The sequence below is a fragment of the Tubulanus polymorphus genome, chromosome 7, assembly GCF_964204645.1.
Source record: "Tubulanus polymorphus chromosome 7, tnTubPoly1.2, whole genome shotgun sequence".
Lineage (NCBI taxonomy): Eukaryota > Metazoa > Nemertea > Palaeonemertea > Tubulaniformes > Tubulanidae > Tubulanus > Tubulanus polymorphus.
Window position 1 is genome coordinate 125,150 of NC_134031.1, and position 12,361 is coordinate 137,510.

At 37.8% G+C, this 12,361-nt stretch overlaps 2 protein-coding genes across 4 annotated transcripts; one reads left to right on the forward strand and one right to left on the reverse strand.

The window, feature by feature from the left end:
* Nucleotides 1-346: 346 nt before the first annotated feature.
* Nucleotides 347-4,242, reverse strand: LOC141908472 (uncharacterized). Of its 2 annotated transcripts, none has more exons than XM_074798541.1 (8): nucleotides 4,152-4,242; nucleotides 3,689-3,998; nucleotides 3,414-3,606; nucleotides 3,157-3,338; nucleotides 2,887-3,075; nucleotides 829-2,797; nucleotides 681-748; nucleotides 347-520 (listed from the first exon to the last, which is right to left on the reverse strand). In XM_074798541.1, the coding sequence occupies exons 2-8, from the start codon at nucleotides 3,992-3,994 to the stop codon at nucleotides 386-388; spliced, it is 3,042 nt and encodes a 1,013-aa protein (XP_074654642.1). In that variant the 5' UTR covers nucleotides 3,995-3,998; nucleotides 4,152-4,242; the 3' UTR covers nucleotides 347-385. The 2 variants fall into 2 exon arrangements, with proteins under 2 accessions (XP_074654642.1, XP_074654641.1); XM_074798540.1 differs by having other exon boundaries at nucleotides 3,689-4,008; nucleotides 4,152-4,235.
* Nucleotides 4,243-4,630: 388 nt separating this feature from the next.
* On the forward strand, nucleotides 4,631-9,394 carry LOC141908477 (uncharacterized). 2 transcript variants are annotated; one of them, XM_074798556.1, is made up of 14 exons: nucleotides 4,631-4,741; nucleotides 4,864-5,099; nucleotides 5,209-5,357; nucleotides 5,441-5,560; nucleotides 6,186-6,327; nucleotides 6,410-6,503; nucleotides 6,587-6,689; nucleotides 6,903-6,992; nucleotides 7,206-7,434; nucleotides 7,515-7,654; nucleotides 7,886-8,098; nucleotides 8,377-8,474; nucleotides 8,811-8,935; nucleotides 9,017-9,394. In XM_074798556.1, exons 2-14 carry the CDS (start codon nucleotides 4,898-4,900, stop codon nucleotides 9,331-9,333), a joined length of 2,022 nt encoding a protein of 673 aa, XP_074654657.1. In that variant the 5' UTR covers nucleotides 4,631-4,741; nucleotides 4,864-4,897; the 3' UTR covers nucleotides 9,334-9,394. The 2 variants fall into 2 exon arrangements, with proteins under 2 accessions (XP_074654657.1, XP_074654658.1); XM_074798557.1 differs by having other exon boundaries at nucleotides 9,020-9,394.
* The last annotated feature ends 2,967 nt before the right edge of the window (nucleotides 9,395-12,361 follow it).

A 12,361-nucleotide genomic window follows, 5' to 3' on the forward strand; every position in this document is an offset into this window, starting at 1 on the left:
TAACCCTAACCACTAGTCCCCTATTCTTGAATCTTACCCAATTATGGTATTTAGGCATGGAAACACTTAGTCAAACATTAAAATTATTGAGTCACTTTTATAGTTAACCCTGAGACTTTGAATCCTTCAATACACAGTGAAATAGATGAAAAACAAATGTTTTATAGTTTAGTGATCAGGGTTAACAGCTGCTGTATCAGGTATGTATCATCATATGTATGTATGCAGACATCCTTTCAAGTTGAAATACTAGAGACATTCAATTAACACGAAACTTTATATCAATAAAATATATTTCATGATGTTTAATTTAGCAAAAAACATTGATAAACTTTTATGACATAAACAGATAAATCGTAACCGATAGTAACCGCAGATGACAAATTTATGTCGTCGTGGTAACAGTTTGTATAACGTCGTTAAACCGGTGTCCGTTGATCTCAAATCCTGATTGGATAAGAACGCTACCATCTGATTGGATAATGTCTACAGGTTCTTCTATGACCATTAACTGTTCATGCTGTAAATAACGAAATACAGTTTTAAGTCAATATTGGAATCAATCTTTGAAGTGTCAGTTTCTGACATCAGTCTAAATATTTTCTGTTGTGCATCTTTTATACAGCATAACTCGGACAAACTGACATCTAGTACCACTAGTTCGGCTACAAACTACACACCTGTTGATCCAGCTGCACCTGCACCTGTTGCTGACTGAATACATCTGGGGTAGCTGCGTGCGTTTCAACTGAAAGTATTCAAATCACACATTAGAATTTAAATATCGACTAGGTGAATGTGTGTAAACCCGGTTTAAATAAACGGTACCTGAATTTATCAGGTACGATTCACAATTTGTCTTCAGGAATTTAGCAGCTGCCGCATCTGCGAGTTCGATTAAATCCTGAGAATCGATTTCGACAGTTTCCTCTTTATCATCGCTTACTACACGCGTATCCATAGTAACAATCGGATTGTCTATAGTAACCACTGAATTCTCCATGGTAACGGTATTGATCGACTCGGCGTGTAGTAACATATGTTGAGTAACGGTCGACCAATCAGTGAATGTTAAATTACACAGACTACACATATAGAATTGTAACGGAGAATTCTCTGTTTTAATATCCGACGACGACGGTAGAGCGACGGTAGCGCCACCTTTACAGACGTGTTTCCGTAGTGTAGTAGATGTAGTAAATACCTTACTGCACAGATTACACCCGTGAGGACTCATTCCGGTGTGAGTGATTAAATGTGCCTGTAATTTATGCCTGAATTTAAACGCTTTGTTGCATTTATCGCAGGAGTAAGGTTTATCACCGGAGTGACTTAATCTATGTTTATTCATAGAGCAACGAGCTGCGTAAAGTTTACCGCAGACGTCACACGCGAACGGTTTTAATCCCGAATGTACATTTTTATGATCCTTTAAAGCGGCCAAACGGAAATAAGATTTCGGGCATTGATCGCATCGATATTTCTTCACTCGTTCAGATTGGTTTTTATGAGTATCGCTGTGCTCTTTTAAAGCTCCTCTCTCTTTAAATCCTCGGCCGCAGATTAAACAGATAAACGGTCTCTGATTGTTGTGTCTGAGTAGATGAGATTTTAAATATCTCGGTGCTTTGAATGTTTTTCCGCACTTGTTACAGGAACAAACCCCGATATCTGTGTGGATATATTTTATATGAGCTTTCAATGAATCTTTGCTGCTGAATGAAGTTTCACAAACGCCGCATTCGATTCTTTCACGCTTTATTTTACTTTCGTCGTATTTACGAATCTGTTTAGGTCCTCTACACGTCGCTAGGTGGCGCTCGTAGTCGCTACGTTGAGAGTATGATTTCGTACACTTGTCGCAGTTGAATAGTTTTTGTTTATGATATCGTTGTATGTGTCTATAGTAACTATCCCGCGAGTATTTCTCTATGTTACAAACCGGACAACGTAAAACTAATCCTAACGCTTTAATCTCAGATCGAGATCTACGTTTAATTGGAACTCTCATTATCGATACCGATCTTACTTCCTCTTCTCTCTCATCTTCATTATCATCATCCTCTCTCATTTCATCTTCATCAATGATTTCACATTTCACAGGTTTTTCTTCGCTTCCCAATAAATATTCATTCTCTAATTCTACGACTGTTTCCAGATCCTCAATCTCTGAAACGGTAGTTTCAACATCCCCTGGTTCAACGACAGTTTCCAGATCCTCAGATTCAGTAACAGCAATTTCAACATCCTCAAACTCCACAGCATCAGTTTCTTGATCCTCAGACTCAGTAGTAACGGGACTTTCAGGATCTGCGGGGTCCGTAACAGTTTCCAGATCCTCACACTCTGGACCGGCGACAATAGTTTCTAGATCCTCATTGTCATCTGCTGTGGAGTGAATTTGAATATTTTCTAAACATTGATTAATAGAACGTCTTTGAGCAGATGATGCTGTAGTTTCCTGCGACACTCCAGTCTCCTGAGACACTGTAGTCTCCTGTGACACTCCAATCTCCTGCGACACTCCAGTCTCCTGTGACACTGTAGTCTCCTGTGACACGGCTGACTCCTGAGACACTCCAGTCTCCTGAGACACTCCAGTCTCCTGTGACACAGCAGACTCCTGAGACACTCCAATCTCCTGAGACACTCCAGTCTCCTGAGACACTCCAGTCTCCTGTGACACAGCAGACTCCTGAGACACTCCAGTCTCATGAGACACTCCAATCTCCTGTGACACCTGCATGTCTAATTTAGAATCATTGTCCTCTTTCTGTTTTCTGTGTTTTGCTTTAACCTAGAAAATTGAGCAGAGTTTCAGCATTTTAACCAAACGTTCAAATATCTATTAATCAAGAGATCAATTAAATACTGATGAATTCCTACCTGTTTCAGTAATAAATTAGCTTTTTGAATATGAATGAGTTTTCCCTGTATTATAAACTGTTTTCTTGTTTGTGCGATTTTCACGTTTAAATCTCCAAGAATTTGCTGTAATAATTCTACTGTAACCGGCCGATCGTCTTCTGTTAAATCAGCCAAAAATTCCGCCGTCAGAATCACATTCGATAAACCCTGGTAAAACAATGAATCATCTGAATTAAAAGAATCTATCACTTATTGAATCGACAATGAAACAGTTTGTTGATATTTTACCTGTTTATTGCGAGGTATTTTCACTAGTTCTGATTCTGGATTCAGTAGACGTTTCTCCTTACAATGTACAATCTTTAAATGGTCGACTAGTTTATTCTTTTTGATGCAGATAGTCGCACATAGAGGGCAGTGGTAGTGCGATTCAGGTTTACATTTCAGTCGACACATACAACTCAACGAATCTACAAAATTAAAATCACAAACTTTAACTCGTTCTGTTTTAATCCAGTCTCCATGGCAACGCTCCGATAACTTACCGTTGAATTGAACGGAGTGTTTTGTGTGAACTGTGAAATGTTTCTTCAAATTACACATGAAATCGACAGGTTTGAAAATATGTTCCGAACATAGAGGGCAGTGCAGTTTCTGACAGTTACACTCAACACTATCACATCTATTTATCTGTAACTGTTCTTTATTCTTCATCACTGATTTATGAGCTTTAAATATCTATCAAATAAATACAACACACAGATTAGATAAACTAATAAACACAGTTTAATAATAACAGAGCTACCAGTTTATATATTACCACAGGAGTAGCTGCACTAGGAGTAGCTTCTATAGTGATGTATATTTCTTTGGTATTTGTAGAGTTTCCTAAAGTTAGTTTAGGGCTAATACCAGCAGTGGGTTCTCCTAGGGTTGAACCGGGCGCGGGATCTGTTGGTTGAGAATGTTTCGTCTCTTGGGGACCAGTTGGTGATCGAGTTGCTATGGTAACGCGCTGCTGGGAACCAGTCCGACACAATGGGTGCACTGTTGACGGTGCTCGGGGACCAGTTTGCTGTTGTTTCATACCGGTTTCTTCCTCGTTTGAAGACGCCTCCATCTTCATTAACCTGAAAAACCCTTAAAATAACCAGTAACGCCACCTAGTGGTGTATTTCATCACTATAATGAGGGTTTAGAACCTAAAATTGGATAAATCCATCAATTCTTATCTTAAATTCTATCAATCCTCGATTTGAATGATTATCTGAAAAGTATTTTACCTTGTGATTTTACTGTGAACCCAGAAATATCGCTAGAATAACCAAATTCATTCAATATGTGAGGAATATTACTGATCCATGGACGCCGCCATCTTGGATTTTATTTAATTAATATTTAGAAATCAATTCACGTTTCGCTGTGAAAAATATCGCATTGAAAATAAGCATCAAATACGTATAAATTAATCAGTAATTGTTTAATTTGAAAACAATAAAGATAATTTGAATTGGTGATTAAAGTCCCCGCCCGTGTTTTTTTTTAAAGTCCATATCCGTGTTTTACTCAGGTAAATCTACAATGAAAACTTTATCCTGCCCCGATGATCCATTCAAAAGAAACAAAATGAATAAACAGGACTAAAATTTCAGTATATTTAGAATCAAAATTATCTCTTGAGTAGTCTATTGTCTATCTTGGAGTTCTATCGCAAAATGTAGTTGGATAATTCGTAAAAGAATTTTAATTTTATATCCAATTACCGGAAGTGTTACTCCACACATGTGGAAATTTAATTTTTGTTGTGAATAAAGTTATTTAAACCGTTAAAAAACTGTGAGGACTCTTTCAACAAGAAATAGTTTAATTTAAGGTACAAATAACCGAAATCTGTCGATCACAAGATCTGTCACGTGAGCTGACAGGCTGTTGAAAAATAAATCATCTTCAATTCAATACTTTATTGACCACACGACTAATCCATTTCATTTTCAGATTGTGATATTTATAGAGGCGGCAGGGTTAGGCGATGGGTCGCAAACGTGATCCAACCTCGGAGAAGCCCAAAAGTGGCCCGGGTAAAAAAACTAAGAAACAGAAAGCGCCCGTTCTGCCGGAACATCTGAAAGAATCGGTAACAGATAAAACAAATTCCAGACGAGCGAAAAAAAGAAACTTGAAAAAGCAACAAAATCAAGTGAAGAAACCGATAACGCAACAATCAGAACCTGGTCAGTATTCCACCGGTCAGCTGACTACAGTACAGCCAATCATCACGCTATACCCCTGAAGAGGGAGTGGCTTATTTAGTATGATTGACAGGTGTTGATGTATTTACAGATACAAGCGATGATGAAGTGATATCAGAAACTGAAGTGAAAGGTTTTACAGATGACAATAAATCATGGTTAAAACCTTCCTCCAAAAAACAACAGAAACAGCAGCTTCTGATTGAAGATGCAGATGAGAGCGATGAGGAAGATTTAATGGTCAGTTTCCTCTAACACGGTTACCATGACAATAGTTTACATCTATAGATTGTATTGTATCATTGTTTGTTTCCTCTATTCAGCCCAATGATGAATTTGATGTAGATGATGAGAGTGAAGATGCTGCTGAAGATCAGAGTGATAAGGAGGAGGGCGAAGATGAAAGTGATGCCGAGGAAGAAAGTGAAAATGATGAGGAAAAGGTTTGTTTCATCTCAAAATTCTCAGTTGCTCAGAAATGAATGTATCCATTTGATATCTCAAAGATGAAGTGTGATCTCGGTATATCTCAATAGTTATTAGATATCTCAATAGTTGTTAGATATCTCAATAGTTGTTAGATATCTCAATAGTTATTAGATATCTCAATAGTTGTTAGATATCTCAATAGTTGTTTGATATCTCAATAGTTGTTTGATATCTCAATAGTTGTTTGATATCTCAATAGTTGTTTGATATCTCAATAGTTGTTTGATATCTCAATAGTTGTTTGATATCTCAATAGTTGTTTGATAACTCAATAGTTGTTTGATAGCTCAATAGTTGTATGATATCTCAATAGTTGTTTGATATCTCAATAGTTGTTAGATATCTCAATAGTTGTTAGATATCTCAATAGTTGTTAGATATCTCAATAGTTGTTTGATATCTCAATAGTTGTTTGATATCTCAATAGTTGTTTGATATCTCAATAGTTGTTTGATATCTCAATAGTTGTTTGATATCTCAATAGTTGTTTGATATCTCAATAGTTGTTTAATATCTCAATAGTTATTTGATATCTCAATAGTTGTTTGATATCTCAATAGTTGTTTAATATCTCAATAGTTGTTGCCAATTGAAAAAGCTTCTCGAAAACTGGAAAAACAAAAGAAAAAAGAAGTGAAAGAAGCAGAGAAAGAATTACAGACTAATATAGCTCAATCAGAGAAGTTTGTTTTACCGAGCGGACAGGAGATTGAGAAAGATGATATCCTTTTACTTTTATTTAACAAATCATCTCTTATATTTGAAAATACACGATTAGTTAGTTACCTTGACAACAGGTTTACCAGTGCAAGCTCCGGATTTGGCACTGATCCAACAAAGAATGAAAGATATTATCCAAGTTTTGGGTGATTTTAAAAACAGGCGTGAAAAAGGGAGGTTTGTATGACCACAGTGTAAAGCGCTACTGATCTGAGTTTATCATCAGATTGTTAAATTATTGATTGATGTTCTATTTATAGACCACGTAGTGAATATATAAAACAGTTACGTTCTGATCTCTGCACCTACTACAGTTATAACGAATTCCTCATGGAAAAAATCATGGATCTCTTTCCTGCAGAGGTAAATATATAACTTTTACATAAACCACATTAGTTTCATCGAGCAGGTTGTGTTATTGTCTGTTCACATCAGTAATCAGCCAGTAATCAGTAACATGACCAGCGATTGATCTTTCATCGATAATTGAAGTCGTTGTAATTTGGTTGGTGTCTTTAGACAAACTATCCATAATAATGTTAAACTTGACACAGATATTTGTTGTTTATTTTGTAGTTGATCGAGTTTTTGGAAGCGAATGAGGTCGAACGTCCTTTAACGATTAGAACGAATACTTTAAAAACGAGACGTCGAGATTTAGCTCAGGTAATTAACATCCGTCTGCTTACGAGGTCAAGGTCTCTTCTGAGATGTGTGATCGCGGCTATGGATATGCCTAAACCAACATTTTGCTTGCCAGGACTCCTGGAATTTTTCACTTTTCACCTGGAAAACTGCTGAAAACACGTGGAATTCCACTTGCCCTGAAGTGTACTGATCTCAATATTAACACCAGGTATAAATGATAATTTATTTCAGGCTTTGATTAATCGTGGAGTAAATTTAGATCCGATTGGAAAATGGAGTAAAGTAGGATTAGTAGTGTACGATTCACAAGTTCCGATTGGAGCCACCCCTGAGTATCTCGCTGGTCACTACATGTTACAGGGTGCCTCCAGTTTTCTGCCGGTAATGGCTCTCGCCGCTCAGGAGAATGAAAAAGTGTTAGATATGGCAGCGGCACCTGGTGGCAAAACTTCTTATATCGGTGAGTATTTTATCCCGAGTGGGAACAGGACAGAGGTATCAGATTGATTTTAATGATTTGTTTAATATGTTTATTTACAGCGGCTCTTATGAGAAACACTGGGTTTGTTTTTGCTAATGACGCGAACACAACTCGAGCTAAAGCTGTTGTAGCTAATACTCATAGATTAGGAATTACTAATACTATAGTGTGTCACTACGATGGACGCAAATTCCCAAAGGTAATTTACGCACTTTCTCTGGGATCCAGTTCCACAGTTCTCAGTTACAGACTCTGAAGTTGAAATATTGGATAATGAACAATGAGTTAAACTAAGCCAAGAACTGTGTAACTGATCCTGAGTATTACGTATCTGATTCAAGGGTCAAATATTTGTTATTGAACTGATTTGAACTCTGTAACTGTGCTGATTGTTGTAAGCGGTAACTATAGAGTTTAACCTGGATTACAGATAATGACCGGGTTTGATCGCGTTTTACTGGACGCTCCGTGCAGTGGAACCGGTGTTATATCTAAAGATTCGGCAGTTAAAATGAATAAAGATGAGAAGGATATTCAGAGATGTGCTCATATACAGAGAGAACTGTTACTGGCTGCTATCGATTGTTGTGACGCTAAATCTAAATCAGGAGGATATATCGTCTATTCAACATGTTCAGTTCTAGTAAGTACCTCAATACTCGCTGTCCTCTCTCACCTCATACCTACCTCACTCTCCCCTCACCTCACTCCTCCCTTGCTCTCAACTCTCTCACTAACTCCCCTCACACCTCTCTCTCTCTCTCCCTCCCTTACCTCCCTCTCTCTCTCTCTCTCTCTCCTCTTTCTCCCTCTCCCTCACCCCTCACTCTCTCCCCCCTCACACTCTCCCCCCTCACACTCTCCCCACACTCCCCTCACCCCTCCTGGATGTTATAATGAATGAATGTAATTATTTTCTAGGTTGAAGAGAATGAGTGTGTTGTTGATTATGCTTTAAAGAAACGTTTTGTGAAATTAGTGAAAACTGGTTTAGATTTCGGTTCAGATGGATTCACCAGGTAATTACTCAACTACACGGGGCCCAAATCCCACCCAGGTCCCGCACCTCAATATCAGAACCAAGTTCAGGGCCCAGGGTTCCACAATTCAGGGCCCAGGTTCCACACTCAGGGGCAGTTCTAGAAAAATTTGAGGGTCCTTGGATAAAGCAGCTAGTTCTACCAGGGTTAGAAATCAATCTGATTAGATGCAATTTCTGATGAATTTCAAACGGTTTCAATTTTGATAAAAAAAAACTAAATGCAACTTTGATTGGAAAGATGCTCCCTAGATCTGGCCCCTGCTCACGTTGAGGATGTGCTGTGGAATTGAATGAGTTGTTTGTTTATTTATAGATTTAAAGAGCATCATTTCCACCCGAGTTTAAAAACAACTCGTCGATTTTATCCACACACTCACAACATGGACGGTTTCTTTGTGGCTAAACTGAAAAAATTCTCCAACAAAATTCCCGGACAAGGTAACAACAATCGTCGTTATAGTTATACGCTATTTATTCAATAATGTGAGAAATAGTTGTCATAGTAACTATTTGTTTTAGCAGATGATTCGAAGGCAGCGACGACAGACGTGCCGGTTGAGACCGACAACAATGAGCAATCGTCACCACAGCAACCAGATAAAACAACTACTTCACCCAAAAAGAAGAATAAAAATTTGACTAATGGAAAATCTACGAAAAAAGACTCTGGAAATAATTCAGAAAAATCGGTCGATTCTAAAAATAAATCGGTTAAAGATTCTACGACTAGCGGCGCTAAATCTTCCCCTGGTGTTAAAAATAAAAAAGCCCTCAAACGTAAAATTAACGAAAAAACGACGAATGGAAAATCAGTGAAAAAAGTGAAAAAGAAATAAGAACATGAAACCAACTGTGGAATAATGAATATTTGTTTAAAATCAGTGAAATAATGTTTGTTTGTGCATTTATGGAAATAAATGGAAAATAATTTTAAAATTTTTTTGTTTGTCTAAGGAAATATCTACAGAGGAAGAGGAACAATTGAGTATCAGTAATTACTGGGTTCGGAACACATCCATTCAGCATCAGGTGCACTTAAAATCAGTGTCAGTAATTACCGGGTTCGAACCTGCCGAGGAAAGTAGAGACCGGCGACCAGTTTACAAATTTAGCGGTGAGTTTGGTGGCAGCACCCTACGGTCCCCTTGCGGAAATTCTGTGAACTAATATAATTACGGCGGGCTTGTACGTACGTGATTGGCCGTCAACTCTTTTGAAAAAATCGTATTTCGCTTTTAGAAAATTAACATTGATGTTAACATAACTGTTCAACAGTCGGTTGAATATCAACAGCCCGTAATATTACATTAGTTCACATAAATTCCGCTAGTCGACCGTACGGTGCTGCCACTAATCTCAGAACATCGTCAATAAATTCAAATATTTTTTATTGTACAATCAATACTAATTTATAAATTTATTTTATGACAAATAAACTTTTTTAGAAACACATTTAGTTTTTGATAGATCTTTATTCCAGATTCCGAAGCTATGACACCCATCTTCATCCTCCATTCAACATCTGGACCACTCTGAATTGGTGGGTTCGAACCCGGGACACCCCTGTACATCCTCTATTCAGCATCAGGACCACTCTGAACCAGTATCAGCAATTTATTACTGGGTTTGAAACCGGGACACCCCTGTACATCCTCTATTCAGCATCAGGACCACTCTGAATCAGTATCAGTAATTTATTACTGGGTCCGAAACCGGGACACCCCTGTACATCCTCTATTCAGCATCAGGACCACTCTGAATCAGTATCAGTAATTTATTACTGGGTCCGAAACCGGGACACCCCTGTACATCCTCTATTCAGCATCAGGACCACTCTGAATCAGTATCAGTAATTTATTACTGGGTTCGAAACCGGGACACCCCTGTACATCCTCTATTCAGCATCAGGACCAGGCTCTGAATCAGTATCAGTAATTTATTACTGGGTTCGAAACCGGGACACCCCTGTACATCCTCTATTCAGCATCAGGACCAGGCTCTGAATCAGTATCAGTAATTTATTACTGGGTTCGAAACCGGGACACCCCTGTACATCCTCTATTCAGCATCAAGACCACTCTGAACCAGTATCAGTAATCACTGGGTACGAACCCGCCCCCTGTACATCCAGTCTATATCAGCATCAGGATACTGTGATGCTGGTTTGAAGCAGCTATGTGATGCTGGGAATCCATTCATGGTGATCGTTTTGAGATGAATACAACCAGAAACAAACAACAACTAATGAAATAATTCCATATTTAGTAATATTTTTTTTTCAATTTTATTTTAATATTTTTTTTCAGATTTTATGACACGTCATTTTTAATTCATGTTCCTTTAAAATGCGAATAAAGGATAATAATAATAATAATAATAATAATCTATATTACACAGATTGATGAAAATCATGCAGAGTTTTTCTGGTTATAATTTTTTAAGTTTAAACAAATAAACAAACTTCAAACAAAATGTTGTCGAGCCTCAGAGAAAGAATGAACCCTCTCTCCACCCCTCAGGCTGGTGAATAAACTCTTCCACACCCCTTCGGGCTGGAGAATGTGGGGTTTATCCTAGAGATAATAGTTTACTTATTAATATTTTAATTAAGTCTAAACTAATTAGTTATATATCTCCCAACATGAGAGCAATTTGTTTGTTTTTTTTATACAAATATAAAGTTAATGTTTGTATTGAAGTTTGTGATGACATTAATTCACAAAATAAAATAAAAACTGAATTCGATATTTTATCTGAATTATATTTCATGACTCGGCGACAAAACAAAGTTTTTATTCTAATCGACAAAATCAGGATCCGAAATATTTCTGTAAGAGAACTATTCGTGATTTGGCACGAGACTATGAATGAGATACCTCCCCTCCGCGAGGGAAACCCCCAAAACTCGGAAGGGAGTCCCCCACACCGGGAAGGGGGGTCGATCTCATCATCAAATTCACTTTATTCAAATGATTGTTACAGGAAATATCATTTCCGTCACTAAAGAACCAGATATTTTCAAAACATGACACGAAAAATAATTACAACACAAACTTTCTTATGAAACGACAGAAATTCATATCATTTACACTCAATACTGACAGAAATAATATCTTTACTTCGATTGATAAGATATCCTTGGGTGCTGCTTGCTGCTGAGAGTCAGTAGCTGCTGCTGCTGCTGCTGCTGCTGCTGCTGCTGCTGCTGCTGCTGCTGCTGCTGCTGCTGCTGCTGTAAATATCTACAGAGGAAGAGGAACAATTGAGTATCAGTAATTACTGGGTTCGGAACACATCCATTCAGCATCAGGTGCACTTAAAATCAGTGTCAGTAATTACCGGGTTCGAACCTGCCGAGGAAAGTAGAGACCGGCGACCAGTTTACAAATTTAGCGGTGAGTTTGGTGGCAGCACCCTACGGTCCCCTTGCGGAAATTCTGTGAACTAATATAATTACGGCGGGCTCGTACGTACGTGATTGGCCGTCAACTCTTTTGAAAAAATCGTATTTCGCTTTTAGAAAATTAACATTGATGTTAACATAACTGTTCAACAGTCGGTTGAATATCAACAGCCCGTAATATTACATTAGTTCACATAAATTCCGCTAGTCGACCGTACGGTGCTGCCACTAATCTCAGAACATCATCAATAAATTCAAATATTTTTTATTGTACAATCAATACTAATTTATAAATTTATTTTATGACAAATAAACTTTTTTAGAAACACATTTAGTTTTTGATAGATCTTTATTCCAGATTCCGAAGCTATGACACCCATATTCATCCTCCATTCAACATCTGGACCACTCTGAATTACTGGGTTCGAACCCGGGACACCCCGTACCGGGCATCCTGTAGT